Source organism: Mirounga leonina, unplaced genomic scaffold (assembly GCF_011800145.1).
Source record: "Mirounga leonina isolate KUSES-001 unplaced genomic scaffold, KU_Mleo_1.0 Mir_171, whole genome shotgun sequence".
In the NCBI taxonomy this organism is placed as follows: domain Eukaryota; kingdom Metazoa; phylum Chordata; class Mammalia; order Carnivora; family Phocidae; genus Mirounga; species Mirounga leonina.
The window spans coordinates 7,891,259-7,910,372 of NW_023270436.1; the positions used below are offsets into that span (position 1 = coordinate 7,891,259).

The following is a 19,114-nucleotide window of genomic DNA, read 5'->3' on the forward strand; positions in this document are numbered from 1 at the left end:
GCCTGGGCCTTTTGGAGGTATTTTTGTTGGTCAGTTTACAGATGTCTGTAGGACATCCGTCCTTACGTCTGTTTTTCTTCCTTAGGCTGACTGTGAGATCAAATGCCCAAGTCAGGGCTAATGTATTCAGCATTACATTATTCATGTCTGTGTAACCATGTCCTAGTATCCCGCTACTAAAAGTGTGGTCCCTGGACCGGGAGCGTCAGCATCTCCTGGGAGTGGGTTGGAAGTGCAAATTCCCAGGCCCCATTTAAACAAGATCCCCAGGTGACTCATGTGCCCACGGAAGTCTGAGAGGCACTGCTTTAGCAGGCAGGTAATTGCTAGATTCTTCTGTTGGAGACCAACTAGGTGAGCAGCTCTGGGAGCGGTATTAATTACACGTGGAACACATCCTGTGAGGAGGCATGTTGTAGGACACATCACCCCACAAGGTGGGTATTTATCCCATTTTATGGATCATCCCGTGTAAACTGAGGCTCAGAAAAGTTAGTTGTCCAAGGGCTCCACCTTTGTCAGCAAATGCAGGGTTCTACAGAGCTTGGATAGTTTTCATGGTGTTTGGAGACTGTTTTAGAACTGATGCTTCCTCCAGGCTAGGGTCTGGGGGTTCCCTGCCCTCCAAATGTGAATCCAGCCCATGGCATTGCCTTACTGGCTTTGAACCTTGGCTTTCTGTTATGAAGGGACAGCAGATGAAGTGTGAACACTCCTTGTTCTGTTGTTGCAGAAATATAACTTTGGAATACTGGCATTTAAGAGTCAAGAGCAGGTGTACCTATTCAAAGACCCCACTGAGAATCTAATGAAAGCCAAAAGAAATGAACACAGGTGCATCGCTTTGCAGTTTTAGGAGTTCCAGAGACTCCCGGAAGGCCCTCCATGGGTGCAAAGGTGAAGGACCCCTACTTAAGCAGCAGCGCCACGGAGGGCCAGCAAGTGGGAATATAGCTGAAGGCCTGGTGAGTAAAGTAAGCAATGCCTCCCCCATCCTTCACCCCAGCTGGCCTTAGCATTCTGAGATAAAGGGAGGCCAAAAGAAGTCTCTCCCCACTCCAGTAACTATCGCGTCTTAGGCTGCAAGATGAAAAGCCGTCCCTAAAAAATTCCAGCTCCACTCGATCCATGTGTTCAGGCAGGCTTTTTTTTTTTTTCAAAAAGGCAGCACGAACCAGAGCTTTTTCAAAGGGGTTCAGTAAATGTTTCCTGCCCCCCAAAGCAACAAAAGCCCAGGTTTTATCCAGCAGAAGCAGGCACTTCTAAAATAAACGTTCCCTTTGGTACTTGGAAATGAATTCATGATGGGGGGGGGCAGGCAAGCAGCTTTCTTTAAGGAGATCCTGAAGACTTGTTGCAGAATTAAGTCGGTGTGAAGGCGCAGCTAGAAATAACCTCATTAACATTTCAAACAAAGTAGGTGTAGGTGGTGCTGCTTGTGGCTTGGAGACTTCTGGAAAGCAAAGGGGAGGGGAGAAGGATAAGCCATGTTATTATCTAAAATTGTGTCCTCCATGGTGTAGTACCACAATTTTGGGTAAAAAAAAAAAAAAAAAAAAAACACCACCAGATGCACGGGTAAGACAAGTAGTCACTACAGGACAAAATCTTGTAAATTCTGTAGGAACACAACCTAACAAAAATCAAAACTCTCAGGCCTTCAGGAGAAGGTCGAAGCAGGGGGAAAACGCCTAAGCTCCAACCGCAGACTGCTTCAGAAGTTTTTTTCTGAGCACAGTGAGCTGGGACAACAAATGGGACAACAAATGGGACAACAAATCTAGCAATTACCTGCCTGCTAAAGCAGTGCCTCTCAGACTTCCGTGGGCACATGAGTCACCTGGGGATCTTGTTTAAATGGGGCCTGGGAATTTGCACTTCTTTTACTGGTGAAGTAAAAGGGAAGGGAGGAAAGTTCTAGTTCGTGCTATGAAACCACACAAAGATTGAGAAAATCTTTTTAATGTTTGGTCCATGACCACCTCAGCGTGCCTCTTCTCAAAGGACACACACCGTCCCGTGACAGCATGTGCTAGAGGTCCAGCGACCACACCCGGCTGTCCTTCCTTCCCTCATAAAGTGCTTGAACCGAGTGCCGGGCCTCAGTTGGGCCTGTCTCACAGGGAGCTGGAGCTGGGAGCCCCCCAGGGAAGGCTGGTTCTGGGTGAGGCCCCCAGGTCTGCAGTGGCAGGAGCACCACCGCCCTTGGGCCAGAAGTCGCCCCAACACCCGCAAGTGTCAGGGTGGTTTACTATTCACATCCTACACACAAAACAGCTGGGCGACCATGAAGTTCTTGTGCAGTGGAGATGGATTCAGAATCTGGAACCTTCTCTGAGGTGACACGGCAGCCTCTTCTCCCTCTTGGCTGTGCTCTGATGAGGGCCGGGGGAAGCCCAGTGTGGAGGAAGCATCACTGGTCCATCTCACCGCCAAGACCCTGCAAAGAATGATATGCTTATCGTTGATTGATATGCTTATGGATAGACGTACACCCACCAGGTGCTGCCCACAGCTAAGTCTGGACCATTTGGGGCGGGTGAGAGCCAGGACTTCTGGGCAGCCCTTCACAACGGAACATACTCAGGTTAGTCCTCATGCAGGGGGGGTCTCAAAGCATGGTACCCAACCCCTCTTGCTATGCAAGGCAAGTTTAGTGTGGGGTTTTGTGATAATATTCACTATTATAACTAACTTGAGATGTCACTAATTAAAATGAGGCTACATTTTATTATTTTTTTAAATAATTTTTTATTTTATTTTGTTTTGTTTTTTCAAGATTTTATTTATTTATTTGAGAGAGAGAGAGAGAGCCCATGAGAGGGGGGAGGGTCAGAGGGAGAAGCAGACTCCCTGCCGAGCAGGGAGCCCGATGCGGGACTCGATCCAGGGACTCCAGGATCATGACCTGAGCCGAAAGCAGTCGCCCAACCAACTGAGCCACCCAGGCGCCCTATTTTATTATTTTTTAAAGATTTTATTTATTTGAGAGAGAGTGAATGCGCGCGCGTGAGAGAGAGCGAGCCTGAGAGAGTGCGCACTTGCACAAGCAGGGGGAGAGGCAGAGGGAGAGGGAAAGCAGGCTCCCCGCCGAGCAGGGAGCCCGATGCGGGGCTCGATCCCAGGACCCTGGGTTCATGACCTGAGCCGAAGGCAGACGCTTAACGACTGAGCCACCCAGGCACCCCGCGAGGCTAGATTTTAAAGAGGGATGTTCTAGAAGTGGAGCAGAGAAGGAGCGCTGTGCGGCTGCCTGGGTTGACCACATGCCCAATAGCACCACTGTGCTAGGGCCTCCCCCAGACGGCCCAGTACTCCAGGTGCTCACCACTGGGACAAGAAAGAGGTGCAGGAGGCAAGGTGCTTGGACCTTCCTGCCTTCTGGAGTTCAGGAGGGGGCCTACCTGCTCATAATCCTCCACATACTTGTATTTCTTCTCCCGGTAGTAGTATCTTTTCTTCATGCAGTAGAAGACTATGACGTCACATAGCACCGTCGCCTGAATGTGGCACAGGGTGAGAGAGGAGGAGCCGGGATGCTTTCGCCCCTGCTATCCTGCGCTTGCCCCTTCCCACAAAGCCTAGAACCTTTCAAGGAAAGTAAAGGCAAGGCTCTCCCTCTCTGGAAAAGGTGAGGCCCCAAGGGCTGCGGTCTTGAAGAAGCAAAGGTGAGGGGGTGCTGGAGGCAAGGGCAACAAGCCTAGAGGGTCGACTCTAGAAACGAGTTTAGGGTCAAGGGGAAGAACCAAGACGCCAGTGGAGGGTCTCACCTCGCTGGGCTAACTACTGCTGAGGAGGGCCCCAGGCCCGGGGGTGAAGGAGCAGTCTAAGTCACTCACCACCCCTAAGAGTGCCAAACCGGAGCCGACGTTGATCATGGTGGGGATGATGTCAAATTTCCCAGCCTCCAAATGACAGGAGAAAAAGAAAAAGTCATGATAGAGGGCATGAGCAGATAAGAGGTGGGGAGAGGGCCCCTTGTCTCTGGCCAACCCAGAAGCCTGGGTCTGAACCAGATCCCCGAGAGGAGGGGGTAGCCAGGCTACCTTTCCAAACACTATGATGTCGAAGCGGATGCCATAGGCCTTGATGAGCGTGCGGTGCTCAGCACCAGTCAGGTGACTGTAGTACTTGGCAAACCTAGGGGAGGAGGACAGGTGAGAGGCAGAAGGCACAGGGCAGGGACAGACAGGTGGCTGGATCCACCTGAGCATCTCGAGGCCTCTCCTGGCCATTGTGGGTCATGCAGCATGAGGGCTGGGCTGTTGGCAGGAGGGTGCCAGGGCCCACGGGGCACCAGAAGAACTCGTCCAGCATCACTGTCACCTCCTATGGCTGAGCTGGAACCTCTCACTCTGAATATCCTCCATATCACAGCTGAGCCACCTGCACGTCTCAAGGAGATCCTGGCCACTAACAGAATATGGTCAGTGAGCAGCAAACCCCGGGCCTGCCTTGTGGGTAGGGGCATGGAGCTGGCCACGAAACTCCACAAAACTCACAGAATCAGCACTGGACATCTTTTTAAAGAACCACTGACCCATCGATGACTACATGAATAAATAAATAAAGTAAAATAAATAAAATTCCACACAAGGGAATACTATTTGGCCATAAAGAGAAAGTAATGACAAATGCTACAACATGGATGAACCTCAAAAAAAACACGATACTGAGTGAGAGAAGCCAGTCACAGAAGGCCACACGGTGTGTGCTTCCTTTTCTATGCAAGTCCAGGGAGACAGGAAGTAGATGGTGGTTGGCGGGGACTGAGGTAGAAGGGAGGACAGAGGTGATGGCTGAAGGATATGGGCTTTCTCGCTGAGGTGATGAAAATGTTCTAAAATTGTGATAGTCCTACAACGTCATGACTAGACTAAACGCGATCCAATCCCACACTTTAAATGGATGCACGATGTGGTAGGTGAAAGATATCTCAAGCCATTAAAAAAACCCACAAGGGGGAATGGTGGTGGGGGGGGGGCACTGTTGAGCCATGATGCCATTTGCTGCCCATGTTATATAGGACATTGGTTCCGAGAAGCCTGAACTCTTGGCCCCCGATCGGTCTGGCCCACGGCATCCATGTCCTGGTCGGGCCTGGGATTCAGGTGGGGCCTGATACTAGCAGAGGTCAGGGCGAGGGGTGTCCTTCTGGTGAGGGCTCCCATGAGCTTCTCTCTGTCCCGAGGTTCTGACCCAAGCTTGAGGTTTTCCACAATGGTTTCTAGAACTGTCTAACAGAGATAGAGCAACACAAACCTGATTTCTTTCCTAGGAAAAAGAAAATGCAAATATCTGCCCTAGTATCAGTGAGCCAGATGGTTCAAGATGATAGCCGACTGCCGTTCCGGATGGTTCTATGATCCCATGTGTCTTTGATTGTTCACGTCACCACTAGAGGGAGACAAGTGCAACACGAACGCACCTCAGACCTACTCGGCTGGCCCCTGGGAGGGCTGCTTTGTTTAAGAGTGGCAAAATCCGTGACAGAGGCCACAGAGCGCCCACGAAAATGTACACGGCTAAGGTCTTTGCTACCTCAAGGAAGTGGCAAACCTGACCCTGGCCCCTCGGTCCTTCCGTCAAATGACCAGCTCTCCTGGGTTGAACACTGTCACCCAAGATTTGTAGCCATCTGGAACCTGTGAATGCGAAATGCAAGTAGGGAAACAGGGTTTTTGCAGGTGGAATGAGTTAAGCTGAGCTCGTACTGAATTAGCGTGGACTCTGATTCCATATGACTGGTGTCCTATAAGGAGGGGACACACACAGAGATGTGCCCAGAGGGAAGAAGGCCATGTGACAAGGGTGGCAGAGACGGGAGTGATGGGTCTATGAGCCAAGGAACACCGAGCATCGCAGGGAGCCACCAGAACCTGGAAGAGGCAAAGAAGGTGGCTGGCCTTGCTGACACCCTGATTTGGGGCCTCTAGCATCCAGATCTGTGAGAGAGTAACTTCCTGTTGTTTCAAGCCACCCACTTTGTTAATTAGTTAAGGTAGCCCCAGGACACTGAGAAACTAATTCCTGGGTCAGGCCCCAGCAGTCTTTGGTCCAGAGGATCACAAGCTCACCTGCTCCTCAAAATCAGTACAGGGACAAGGCTCTGCTTGAACACTCTCTCTGGCACCTAGCCTTCCCACTGCCCTTGGGGGGCTGAGTGAGTGCTGGTCTTTGATGGGCATGGATGCCCCCACTGGGGAGTGATCCAGCCACTATCGCCCCCGGCCCCCACACAAGAGAACCAGGGCCCAAGCTCACACCTACCTGAAATTGTAGCCGGGGGACACATTGTGGTCCACATCCCGGGTATCCAGGCGGCGGAAGGAGTAGCTGGGCAAGCAGAGGGAGGAGGTTCTGTCCAGGTTGCAGTCCCAGTTGATCTGGATGCCCATGATGCCTCCCTGTGGGTTGTGAGCAGAGACAGAGCCAGCTTTCCTCGCGGCGCATTCTAGAATGAGGTGTGTTGAAAACTGTCAGAGAAGCCAGGGGCCCGTGCCTACCTCGATGGCCATGTCCTGGAAGCTGTGCCCTGCGCTCTCCACTATTTTGCCAAGACGGAATATGGGGCAGAAGGGATCTGTTACAGCATCATAAGTGCATGATTTGAGGTAGGTAGTGGTGATGTTGGGAAGAATATTCCTCCTGAAATCAAAAGGAAGCAGAAATGAAGCGAGGAAAACCTCAAAGAAGAGCCAGAAGTTGCTCTAAAACACCGGGGAACTCACTCAGCCGGCCAGCACTTACTTGCTGAAATTAAATTTGGGGTACCAGATGTTGTTCTTAACCAAAAGAGTGAAGTTTTCCGCAGCCTTTAAAAAAGCAGGTCTGAAAAAAATCGTAACGTATCGTTAATAAAAGTACACATATACGTATACTCACATCCTTAGGCAATATTTTAACAAAGCACGTGCACATGCGCCTTACAACGTCATTTTGTCAAGAAAAAAAGTGAGGGCGCCTGGGTGGCTCAGTCGGCTAAGCGGCTGCCTTCGGCTCAGGTCATGATCCTGGGGTCCTGGGATTGAGTCCCACGTCCGGCTCCCTGCTCAGTGGGGAGCCTGCTTCTCCCTCTCCCTCTGCCTGCCACTCTGCCTACTTGTGCTGTCTCTCTATCTCTCTGTCAAGTAAATAAAATCTTAAAAAAAAAAAAAAAAAAGTGAAACATCTCAAGCATTTCCTACTCTCCTCTGTATAAACACTAGGTCAGCAGGGGAGACTAAACCAAGCCTTTCCATTTCTTCCTCTCGTGCCTCTTGCTGAAGGCAGCGGGAATTTAAGAGCTGGAGGAATAGTGAAGGAGGGGTGAGGCCTAGTGGCTTCCCGGGGAAATTATTCAGCCTGCAGCTGTGGGGTTCCAGAGCTCGCCTCCCTCAGGCGCTCTCAGGGGAATGCTCCACAGATCTGGTTTTACAAGTCAAAGCAAAGGTAAATTCACCCACAGGGTGGATCCTGACCTCATCTCAAAAGTACATAAAAATCACATGTCTGTTGGCGCAGGGCCTTGACTCTGAGGTGCCACGTCAGCTCCGTGCTGACAGTACAACCTGAATCTGGGGCTCCGAGGGGGCCCCACTCCTTTGGTGGGTTTCTATGGAGAATCCAGAGCTGTAGGCAGACTCCTCTGTGTGTGGGCGGGGGGGGGGGGGCTCCCCTGATCGAGGTGGAATCTTTGAGTTTAGAAACAGTTTCAACAGTCTTCTCAACCCTGAGACAGAAGCAAGGCCACAGAGCAAAGAGAGCCGAGCCTGTTGCTGCTGATGACGAGAAAGGCCTTGACCAAGGTGCTTTTCCGGGGCTTTAAATCCCCTCATCCCTGTATCCAGAGGGATGCATTATATCAGGATTTTTCGAACTACTGTCATTCCCTATACTTTTTTTAAGATTTTATTTATTTGTCAGAGAGAGAGAGTGCACAAGCAAGGGGAGCAGCAGAGGGAGAGGGAGAAGCAGACTCCCCACTGAGCAGGGAGCCCCATGTGGGACTCGATCCCAGGACCCTGGGACCATGACCTGAGCTGAAGGCAGATGCTTAACCAACTGAGCCACCCAGGCGCCCCTGTCGTTCCCTATACTGTAACTTTCCCCCCACATCTGTCTACCTCATATGCAATACTTTTTTTTTTTCAAGATTTTTATTTATTTGACAGAGAGACAGCGAGAGCAGGAACACAAGCAGGGGGAGTGGGAGAGCGAGAAGCAGGCTTCCTGCCGAGCAGGGAGCCCGATGTGGGACTCGATCCCAGGACACTGGGATCATGACCTGAGCCGAAGGCAGACGCTTAACGACTGAGCCACCCAGGCGCCCCATATGCAATACTTTAAAAAAAAAAAAAAGATTTTATTTTTAAGTAATCTCTACACCCAGTGTGGGGGCTCAAACTCAAAATCCCGAGATCAAGAGTCACACGCTCTACCCACTGAGCCAGACAGGAGCCCCTTATATGCAATACTTTTAAGATTGACTCACCGGTTTTAAAAAATTAAGGTGAAATTCACATAATGTAAAATTAACCATTTTAAAGTGTTTAATTCAGCGGCATTAAACACATTCAGGATGTGCAAACCATCTCCAACATCTGGTTCTAGAACATTTCCATCACCCCCAAAGGAAACTTTGTACCCATTTAACAGTAGCTATCTATTTTCCCTTCCGCCCAGCCTTTGGGAACTACTCATCTACTTTTTGTTTCTCTAGATTTGTCTACTCTGGATCTTTCAGGTGAATGGAATCATACAGTATGTGTCCTTTTGTGTCTGGTTTCTTTCACTTAGCACCCCGTCTTCCAGGTTCATCCATGTTGTAGCATGTAACACTTCATTCTTTTTTTTATGCCTGAGTCATATTCCCTTGCATGGATGGACTATAACCTGTTTATCTCTTTCTCTGTTGTTGGACATTTGGGTTGTTTCCGCTTTTACGATCAACTCACTTTTTGAATTGGCATTCATTTTGAAATGAAATTTTCCATCATGACCATAAGAGGTATCACTGGCCCCAAGTCAGAGGTCACTGTTCAAATAAATATAATCAAATCAAAACAATATTACTAAACGTTGTAGTTAATATTACTGTTTGCCCAAGGTGCTGAATCTGGGGATTATTCTTTGTGAGAAATGGAAATTAGCAAGTGACAACAGACACCCCAAACCAGGATTTCCTCCTTGATATAAGTACAGAAGCTGAATTTGAACGGACATGGGAATGTCTATCCATGTGACTCATGTTATTTTATGTATCACTGTACACTTAAAAATCACCTTCCACTGGGGGCACCTGGGTGGTGCAGTCGGTTGAGCATCCGACTCATGATTTCAGCTCAGGTCATGATCTCAGGGTTGTGAGATTGAGCCCCGTGTCTGGCTCCGCGCTTAGCGCAGAGTCCGCTTGGGACTCTCTCTCCCTCTCCCTCTGCTCCTTCCCCCTGTGCTCTCTCTCTCTAAAGTAAATAAATAAATCTTTAAAAAAAATCACCTTCCACAAGATTAAATCTATAACCTTGCTGTCCAATGAAAATATAATGAGACACAAATACAAACCACCTCGTAATTCCAATTCCTCACATTAAAAAGTAAAAAGAAGGGGCGCCTGGGTGGCTCATTCATTAGGCGTCTGCCTTCGGCTCAGGTCATGATCCCAGGGTCCTGGGATCCAGCCCTGAGTTGGGCTCCCTGCTCAGCGGGGGGCCTGCTTCTCCCTCTCACTCTGCCCCCCCCCCCCGCTCCATGCTGCACGCATGTGTGTGCTCTCTCTCTCACTCAGATAAATAAAATCTTAAAAAAAAAAAAGCAAAAAGAAACAAGTGAAATTAACTTTTGTATAATAACCCAATATATCTAAAGTATTACTTCACCAGGTAAACACATATTAATTTTATACATACATACACACACACACACATATATGTATATATATATTTTTCCCCCCATAATGTCTTTGGACTCTGGAGTGCATTTTACACAGAGCAGTTTATTTGGCTCCAGACACATTGCGAGCGCTCGGTAAACACCCACGGCCAGTGGCACTGATGTTAGGGAGGGAGCACGGCTCTGTAAGACCCTTTCCACCTCAGAAATGTTAGATTCCTTTTCTTTTACTGTTTCCTTCCCTGGCCTGAGCTGCTGCCCTCAGCAATCTTGAGAGAGCTTGTTTGGAGGTTCTAGCAGGGGAGCGCAGCTACTCGTATACCCTTGACCGAAGAACGGTCCTCCTCTATCGGGGAAGGTCGTCCTCTTCGACCGAGCGCGCAGCTTCGGGAGGGACGCACATGGAGCGGTGAGGGAGGAAGGGGACACCCGCCTAGCCAACCAGATCAGCCGAATCAACCCTGGCGATCAATGGGGTGACAGATGTCGCAGCCAGATCGCCCTCACATCCTGCCCTCAGCAATCTTGAAATCAGAGGTTCTTCTGTTGCAGCATACCTGGGATGGGGTTCATGGGACTCCCTGCGCCTCTGGCCTCATCCAGGCCTCAGTCTGAACTCTGGGTCAAGAATGCTGGAGTTGCAAGCCATTCTGGGAGCATTGCCTCTAACCCTACCCAGTCCAAGCAGAGCAAATTACTATTGGGAAAAATGTTATTCTGGGGCAACCCTGGACCTGCTCTACTTTATACAACACACTTCAGTGGACATTATTTATTTTCCGGCCCAGCCTCTGTTCCCTTCTTTTCTGGTAACAGAACCCCCAGTTTCCTCTGGAAGCCACACCTCCCTACTCTCAGGCTGTGTTCCTCGGGCGGGACTGACTCCACCATAGCTCCGAGATCGGCAGGTGACCCAGGCCTGAGCTGATAAGCAAAATCCATGCCCCAGCTACAGTGTGGGCTGAGGGATGTGGCTGAAGATGTGATGATGGACAGATCTAGAACCTCTATGGACAACTGGGCTGGAAGACTTGGGGGAATGTAAGCCCGGAGCCACCTCCTGGGACTACACCATGGGTCCTGCAAACGAAGCCAGTATGGGGGGAAGCAGAGTCAAAATGTAGAGACTCTGAAGCTGTCCTTTGAGCCCCAGGTCTAGTCGTGCTGGGCTCTTCGTAGTTTGTTGAACAACAAACTGCCCCTGCTATGTGTGTGTCCTGGGTAAGGCACTGAGAACTGTTTCCTGGAGTTACTCGCAACTGACAAGAGTCCAGACATGGAAATAAATCAGCTGCAGTCCCATGACAAGTGACAAACACTGTGGCCCACCTTGCCTCTGATGGTTGCCTGTGGTCCCCGCCCTGCGGAAGCCTGACTCCACACAGACACCAAGAGCACAACACACAAGCCTTAACTCCCCTGCCGCCTTCCCTCGGGCAGGACTCACTTGGGCACGTGGCTATCATCCTCCACTGGGCACCAGGCTGCCACCTCGCATGTCTTCACAGTCCCATTGAACAGCACGCATCTTCCTGTTGCAATTCCTGCAGGGGCAAGGGAACCCAGGTCTGCAGGGGTCTCCTATTTTCTACTTTGCAAGGTAGAGAGTGGGAGCACCGCCACAGCATCCTGTGCAATCAATCGTGATCTATTCCAATTCTGGGATTTATACAGTTTCCAGAAACGAGAGGAAAAGAGTTGCCTGAGTCCAAAGGCAGCGCTAGGACGATGCCAAGCTCCAGCACAGGGCAAGATCTGGGATGGCTTCTGGGGCACGGGTGACAGGTGAATGTTGAGAAGATCCTGGGACCCTAACCTAAACAGCAAGCTCACTCAGGGTCATGTGGAGGAATTGGGGAATGTGCGGGATTTCTCCATCCTGAAGATTTCTCTATGAGACAGGCCCCACAGAGGAGGCAATCTAGTCAGGGGCTGCCCTCCCCAGGCTAAGTGTCTACTGTGGGGTCACAGCCACATGCTCATACCATTGCTGTGGGTGCCTGAAGAGCCAGCAACACAGTTGGCATCTGATTTACACACAGTGGTCTTATCTGGAAGCTGGAAAATGAAGAAAGAGGGAAATGCCATGTGGTCAGTCAGGTGCCGACGAGAGGGGCCTGAGGCCCGAGGCTCTTCCCAGAGAAGCTGCCTACCTCAGGACAGAAGCCCTGGGTCTGGTTCACGGTGATGATCATGTTGGTCATGATGAAGAGGGAGTTTTCCTCCTGCAGAAGGGAGACAGCATCACTCTGTTACCTTCAAAGGAATCAAGCCGAGCCACGAAGAACACCAGTCACTCATTTAATAGGACAGTACCTTTCACTTTGCCCACATGCCATGCAAAAAACAATTTAAAAAATGATCTTTTGATCTCTTGTTCTCTGAGAGTTTATAATCTAACTGAAGACAGGATTCAAATAAATACTGTACCATAGTCCCCCTTATCTCCAGGGGATGCCTAAAACTGCATATAGTATATGCAGAGGGTGGGATGAGGAGCGATTGCTTAATGGGTGTGGGGTTTCCTCTTAGGGTAGCGAAATGTTCTGGAACTAGAAGGAGGTGATAGTTGCATAATATTGTGAATGTACTAAATGCCACAGAATTTTTAAATCTGAAATAGTTAATATTATGACATATGAATTTCACCTCAGTGGAAAAGGAAATGCCTATCACCTGAGGTGGTTCCTTAATTAAAGCTTGGCTTGTTGAGGGAAAAGATCCAACAGGTGCGCAAAACATCATCTGCCAACCAGGCTACCTCAGAGGTACAAAAACACAAGGCCACCAAAGTCCCAAGTTTGGCTGGTTTTCTTTCCTAACTGAAATTAAATAAATAAAACATTCTAGAGAAGACCCAGTCAGGGTCCGTAACTGACGCTCCTCCCTTCGAGAAGGTTCTGTTTTCTCCTCCTAGGAAGGTGCCAAATGGTTGATTTAAAGTTTCTGGAGTGCAGTTCACTGGGGATGAGACTAAAGAGTCGGTTGCTAAGGACCTTCCAACATTAGGAGTAAAAGACAAAGATGCCCAAGAATTCTAGTTGGACCTCCCCCTCACTGAGCACTGGCATTCTAAAATGAAATACCGGAAGCTTTCTCTCGGCATTTCAGACTCCCAGGAAAAGTGGAGTCAGCACTGGGAGCCACGTGGGGGATCAGGGTAACTCAAGGATCAAAGTGTCTGTAGACCTCTCCACCCCCAGGTCTGACGAGGTGGTGGAAGCTCTGGGAATGGCTGGCATCTTCCAAAGAAAGGCCTAGAACAAGCCATGTTGGGAGACAGGGAATGACCCCAAGAGGAGGCCTGAGGTGGTGGCACGATGCCCGCGCCTCTCCCCTGGCACCCCTGTCAGCGTCCTCGGTGTTCCCACAGAGACATGCTGTTCACGTGGTCTATAGAAGCTGCTCCAGCGGCTCCTGAGATAGATGTGAACAATTCAATAGGGTTTACTGTTTGTTTCCTATTTCTTCTCTATTTTAAGCTTAGGGAAACTTCAGTCCAGAGATGAGCCGAGTAGAAGTGGTGCAAACTGACGTTTGTGTTCCATCTGTGGAGAAGCAGGAGGCCATTGTGAAAGCTCATGAAGGGAGCTCTGTGGAGCTCACGAAGCCCCGGGGCCAGAGCTAAGCTGGAAGGCAGAGCTGCTGCCTCTTCCTTCCCACCGAGGGCCAGAAGCAGTGGGCCCACACTCTTCCTTGGTCCCAGTGAACACACTGAGTGTGGCGGCCCCAGAGCTTGCCAGGACGAGGCCATGGCTTCACAGAAAGGAGTGGTCGCTCTGTTGACACAGGTGCATGCCCATAGGACCACCCACCTCCAGCAAACTACGAATCCCCTGTTCCATTTGGCCTGCATTGCTTATCCGCTCAGTCTTCCCTCTGGGCACCCCGCAAAACCCTTCTCTTGAGAAGGCAGGGAGAAAACAAACACACTTGAAGAAAAAGAGAGTTTCTGAAGTTCTTGCTTTCCCTTGCCAAGCTCTGAGCCGAGAGATTTAGCCACCCCAGACGTCCTAGCACGGAAGCCATTTGGAGGGATATGTTAGGGTCTGGCTGCGGAGCATAGACATTATGATGGCTAAAGAGAGTCAGTATTTAACTTGGAGCTTTGTGGATTAACAGACTGGATACTAGGATGCTGTATCAAACACCTTCTTCCCTTCTCCTCTGTTCCTGATGAAATCCTATGTCTGTTTCCTTCCAGTCTGGCTTTGGTCTCCAATTACCGATCAACTTTCTACACTGAAAAGATTTACCTTGTGGGTTTACAACAATAAAGCACATACAAAATGTGGGAAGGCAATATTTCCACCCGAATTTTTCCCAGGATTTAAAATATTTGCTTTTCTACCTTTCGGGGCTTGAGACAGACTGAGTTGTCTGTGTTTAAGCCAGCCATGATTTAAAGCTGAAGAAACATAGCTGGTTGAATATTGTTTATTAGACCTTAAGGCAGAAAGAGATCCTTCTGCACTGCTTTCTTGGACTAAGACAATTAGTCTGGGCCTCTGTGATGTTAGAACTCTGCCAATCATTAACCAAGAGTGCAAAGTCAGGGGGCGCCTGGGTGGCTCAGTCATTGGGAGTCTGCCTTCGGCTCAGGTCATGATCCCAGGGTCCTGGGATCGATTCCCACATTGGGCTCCCTGCTCGGCAGGGGGCCTGCTTCTCCCTCTCCTACTCCCCCTGCTTGTGTTCCGTCTCTCACTGTGTCTCTCTCTCTGTCAAATAAGTAAATAAAAAATCTTAAAAAAAAAAAAAAAAAGAATGCAAAGTCAGTAAAGGGAAAGGAGCTAATCAGAAGCTTTGGTGTCAGACAGAAGCCACGGTGGGAGGCATACCTGGGCTGGAATCACATAATCCGCCACATCCCAGATCCGGAATCCAAGTGTAGAAGTGTTGGTTACAGTCACGCCTTTGGCTTTGGTAGTAACTGAGCTGACCACAGAATCTGTTTCTTGGTAGCCTTTTTCCCACACAAACACCCACCTACAAAATAAAACAGGCCCTTTAAATTGCCATAAGGATTCTGTGAATTTGAACTGCTGCTAGGGAGCCTCTGATAGCCAAAGGCTGACAGTATAATGTTCACTAATTACATGACTTTGCAAAACTGCTTGACTTTGGGGGGCTCCATTACCACTTCTGCAAAATGGGTGTATAACCTAAACCACAGGGTGGTTTGTGGGAGATAAATGAGATGACGCAGGTAAAGCACTTAGCATAGTGATCAGCACAAAGAAAGTACTCAATGAATGCTGTCTTTATTAGGTATTTGAGCACTTCCAAAGCACTACGACCTGCGGAATTACCAAGAGATGACAAAAATTATGATAATAGTTACCATTTGAGTGTTTTCAGGTGCCAGGTACTGATCTAAGCTCTATATATGTATTAACTAATTTAATCCTGACGACTTTATAAGGCAGATATCATTATTATTCTCTAGTTTTACAGAGGAGGAAACTGAGACACAGAGAGGTTACGTCACTTGCCCAAGGTCCACACAGCTAGCGAATGACAAAGTCAGGATTTGAACTCAAGTCTTTTGCTTCTGAAGCCTCTTTTCTTGCCCTGTATGCTATATTCCTTCTAGAAAAGAGAATCTCACTGTTCAAGTAACTTTTTATACTAGTTTCTTACATTTTTTCTCCAAGAATTCAGGTCACATGTATGCTTCTCTTCTCTGGGAAGAACTGGGGGCCTTACAACCAGTCTGAATAACTAAAAATCTAAAGACATTAGCGCGTAGTGGTTAGGACACTGGAACACAAACTGAAGCCAGCGATCATGGTTCATTTCTCAGCTGCACCGTTCATCAGGCATAACTTTGGCCAAGTTGCTTAACTTCTCTATGCCTCAGTTTTTCCCATCAATAAGATGGGAATGATAATAGGATTTCACAGGACAGTTGTGAGGTTAAATGAGTTTTGCCTAGTAGATGTTTAGAACAATGTTTGTGTTGCCATTGTAGGCTGAAATTGGCCTTGATGGGAGTATTTCCACCATGGAAATTGGCCAATGCTACAAATCAGAACTCCTTCCTGCCAGAGCTGTTATTAAACACCTACCGGCGACTATTATTGTTGTTATTATTTCTAGAAACAAGAAATGCTAGCATCTGTCTCCTCTTATAAGCCCTAGCTGCTGAAACTTCGAAAAATCACTGGTTTTGGTTACTTATACGTTAGTCTGGTCTGAGCAGTCTCCATATTCATTGTCCATCCTAGAGACAGGCTTTTCCCCAAATAAGGCCTTTTCTTCAGGGGTTCTAGGAATTTAGCTGCAATATAAAGCTTTCATTTAATTCTATTCAGGCACACAGAAACTTAGGGCAGGAAGGTTACCATTATTTTACCATAGTGTTCAGTGAGTTGCTGAAGAGAGACACATGGTTTTACAGGGATCACTATGTAATTGACTACCTCCTCATCATATGACAGATAACAGAATTAGATAATTGAGAAATGCATGTTTAGTCTAAGATGAATTGGATCAGGAAGCTAAGAGATGAGTTAAAAAGAAAGAAAGAAAAAAGCCCTTAGTTCAGATCCTGAGTCAGTTTTGATCATAGGAAGATGGATAAAGCTTTTACTGCTTTATAGATCCTCATGATCAAGGTAGCAAACATTCCAGGAACCTTAGAAAGCTGTGCTGTCCAGCAGAAAGGTAACACAAGCCACATATGTAATGTACTTTCTAGTAGCCATGTTAAAAAGAAAAATAGGTAAAATTAATTTTAATGATAGATTTTATGTTACCGAATATATCCAAAATATTTTAACATGTTATCAATCTAAGGTGTATTAATGTACTATTTTACTTTTTTGGTTGTTTTGCACTATGTTTTCGAAACCTCGTGTGTATGTTATGTTGACAGAGCATCTTGATTTGGAGTAGGTCCATTTCAAGTGCTCAAAAGCCACAGGTGACTAGTGGGTACTACATCATCCGGTGCATACCTCCTGTAGTCTAGAACTTTACAGATACCCTAAGATAGGGTTAAACTAATCCTCCCCCTAGTATCAAAAGCCAAGAGGGAAAAGCTGAGAGCCCTTCATTCTAAACGCTTCCGATCCAATCCAGCAATGTGAGTTTAGTTAGCCAGTTAGTAGCAGGTCTCAAAATTTAAGGGTGCATCACAATCACTGGGGGGCAAGGAGTTGGTGGCGGTACTTAATGAGACTCACTAAATCCAAACCTGGGAGTGGGCCAGGTGGTTCTGATGTACAGCCCGTATGTGGGAAGCCATTTCACTGAATCCTGTCAGAACTTACTGCTGCTGGGCTGATAGCTGTTAGAAGCCAATACCTGCCTGATCAGGTGAATTCCCATGGACCATGTTAACACTCTAAGCCTCACCCCAGGGTGGGGGATCTGTTACTTTTCTACGGTTCCTCAGGTGAGTCTTCCGTGATTTGGTAGGTGTAGGAAACATTAGGACATTGGTTCTCAAACTGCTCCCCATCAGAATCACTTGGGGAGTCAGTCATACTCCATAGCAATTAAATCAGAAGGTCTGGGGATGGGAGTCAGCAATCAGTATTTTTAAGATTCCCCAAGGTTCTAATGTGCGGCTGGGGACCACAGCATTAGGCCTTCTAAGAAAAGGAATGCCAGAACGGATAACATCTGTCAGCTCAGCAGCTGTAGACACCATTAACACCCTAGGTGGACCTTGAAAGTGGGCCCAGTTAATTTCTACCTTCTCTCGAGTTTCATTAATTGTAATGGGTGCGGGGCGCCTGGGTGGCTTAGTCGTTGGGCGTCTGCCTTCGGCTCAGGTCATGATCCCAGAATTCTGGGATCGAGCCCCACATCGGGCTCCCTGCGCAGCGGGAAGCCTGCTTCTCCCTCTCCCACTCCCCCTGCTTGTGTTCCCTCTCTGTCAAATAAATAAAATCTTAAAAAAAAAAATTGTAATGGGTGCACTCAATTAAAATTAAGCACTTGGTGAGGGGACAGAAGGTAGCAGGACATATAGAAGTGTAAGAGGGCAGCATGGGGAATGATGAAGCGAAGGAAGGTACCTATACAAAAACCCCCCAACAACTCCACAAAACGAAGTGAACTTTAAATGCTTTCTCGAGTGTGACCTCTTCATCATCTTGGGTTACCGCATGATACTTAAAGGAAAGGACCGGAAGCCACTGGCCCAAAAGGAACCAAAGGGAAAGTCCAAGCCTTGGTTTCTCTCAGCAGATCATCAGAATGGGAAGTGCAGTGCAAAGATTGAAACGTTAAGGGCAAAGCCAAAGGACAGCATGGAGCAACTCGGAACAAGAAGCAGGAAGGGTGAGGATGAAGGTCTAGCCAGGCTTTGCCCTGAAAAAAAACCACAGTATCAAAGCAGTCTCCTGCCCCGGAGCCCGGCCCACCGCCCGGCCCTCTGGGGGCCAGGGTCCGGGGAGGCGTATGTCATCCGCCTCTGGTCGCCGTCCCCCGGACCGCGCCTGGAGGCCGCCTGCGGGGCTCGCCCGGTGACCCAGGCCAAGAGCAGCAGGTGCACGGCCAGGACCCAGAGGCGGAGTTCCCGGCCGTCGCAACACTCCGGACCCCCGAGCCCCTCGGGGACAGCGCCCGCGGCCGCGCTCACCCGATGACGTAGGCCAGGATGAGCAGCTGCACGGCCCGGTTCATGAGCCCCACTTTACGGCTGCGGATGAGCACGATGCGCGGCGTGTCGTACTCGAACAGGAAGGCGGCCAGCACCGCGCAGCAGCCCGCCATGGCCGGCTGCCGCCGCGCCGCCCGGCTCCACGCTCTGCGCCCGGCCGCCCGACCCGCCGCCGGGTCCGCGCCCGGGAGCCCCGCCCAGGCGGCCCGCGGCGCCGCTACTCGCGTGGGAGGACCCGGAAGGAGGCGGCGCTGCGCCTCGGGGCGGGGGCCGGGCGTAGGCGACGCCTTCTCGGGTACGAGCGCCTCGCTCGGGGGGAGTGGGACCCGTGGGGAGGGGGTGAGTCCTCCCTTGAGGGCGAGTGACCTCGGCAGTAGGGCCGGGAAGAACGAGCGACCCCCGCAAAGTGGCATTGGCTCTACCCGGAGGGGGTGATCTCCTCTCTGGGAACGAATGACCCTGTGGAGGGCCGGGGGGAACGAGTGACCGCCTTAGGGGAGACAGAGCCGCCGTGGAGAGTGACCTCTCCGTTGGGCATGAGTTACCCCTCGCGGGGGGGAGGCGCTGAGGTGGGAGGGGGTGGCTACTGAGCTGCTCCTTTAGGTGGTCCAGGAGGTACGAGTGACC

The 19,114-nt window shown here is 49.4% G+C and overlaps 2 protein-coding genes across 6 annotated transcripts in view; one reads left to right on the forward strand and one right to left on the reverse strand.

Annotated features, from left to right (window-relative positions):
* Positions 1 to 1,884: 1,884 nt before the first annotated feature.
* On the reverse strand, positions 1,885 to 18,662 carry P2RX4 (purinergic receptor P2X 4). 2 transcript variants are annotated; one of them, XM_035016979.1, is made up of 12 exons: positions 18,467 to 18,662; positions 14,712 to 14,859; positions 12,024 to 12,095; positions 11,856 to 11,928; positions 11,318 to 11,414; positions 6,751 to 6,831; positions 6,507 to 6,648; positions 6,271 to 6,407; positions 4,047 to 4,140; positions 3,840 to 3,905; positions 3,405 to 3,500; positions 1,892 to 2,440 (listed from the first exon to the last, which is right to left on the reverse strand). In XM_035016979.1, exons 1-12 carry the CDS (start codon positions 18,598 to 18,600, stop codon positions 2,414 to 2,416), a joined length of 1,167 nt encoding a protein of 388 aa, XP_034872870.1. In that variant the 5' UTR covers positions 18,601 to 18,662; the 3' UTR covers positions 1,892 to 2,413. The 2 variants fall into 2 exon arrangements, with proteins under 2 accessions (XP_034872869.1, XP_034872870.1); XM_035016978.1 differs by having other exon boundaries at positions 1,885 to 2,440; positions 3,840 to 4,140.
* Positions 18,565 to 19,114, forward strand: part of IFT81 (intraflagellar transport 81) — a 181,884-nt gene continuing 181,334 nt past the window's right edge. For 2 of the 4 annotated variants that reach the window (XR_004681410.1, XM_035016970.1), the window contains exon 1: positions 18,565 to 18,782. The gene's annotated coding sequence lies outside the window, so the exon portion shown is untranslated. The remainder of the gene's footprint in view (positions 18,783 to 19,114) is intronic. The other 2 variants (XM_035016969.1, XM_035016966.1) reach the window with 2 other exon arrangements.

Excerpts from the sequence above, each read along its gene's own strand:
- P2RX4 (XM_035016978.1), bottom strand. The coding sequence starts at position 18,600 with ATGGCGGGCTGCTGCGCGGTGCTGGCCGCCTTCCTGTTCGAGTACGAC. Across the intron at positions 11,929-12,023 it reads CCCAGGGCTTCTGTCCTGAG|CTTCCAGATAAGACCACTGT; the intron begins GTAGGCAGCTTC and ends TTCATTTTCCAG. Across the intron at positions 11,415-11,855 it reads TTCAGGCACCCACAGCAATG|GAATTGCAACAGGAAGATGC; the intron begins GTATGAGCATGT and ends TTGCCCCTGCAG.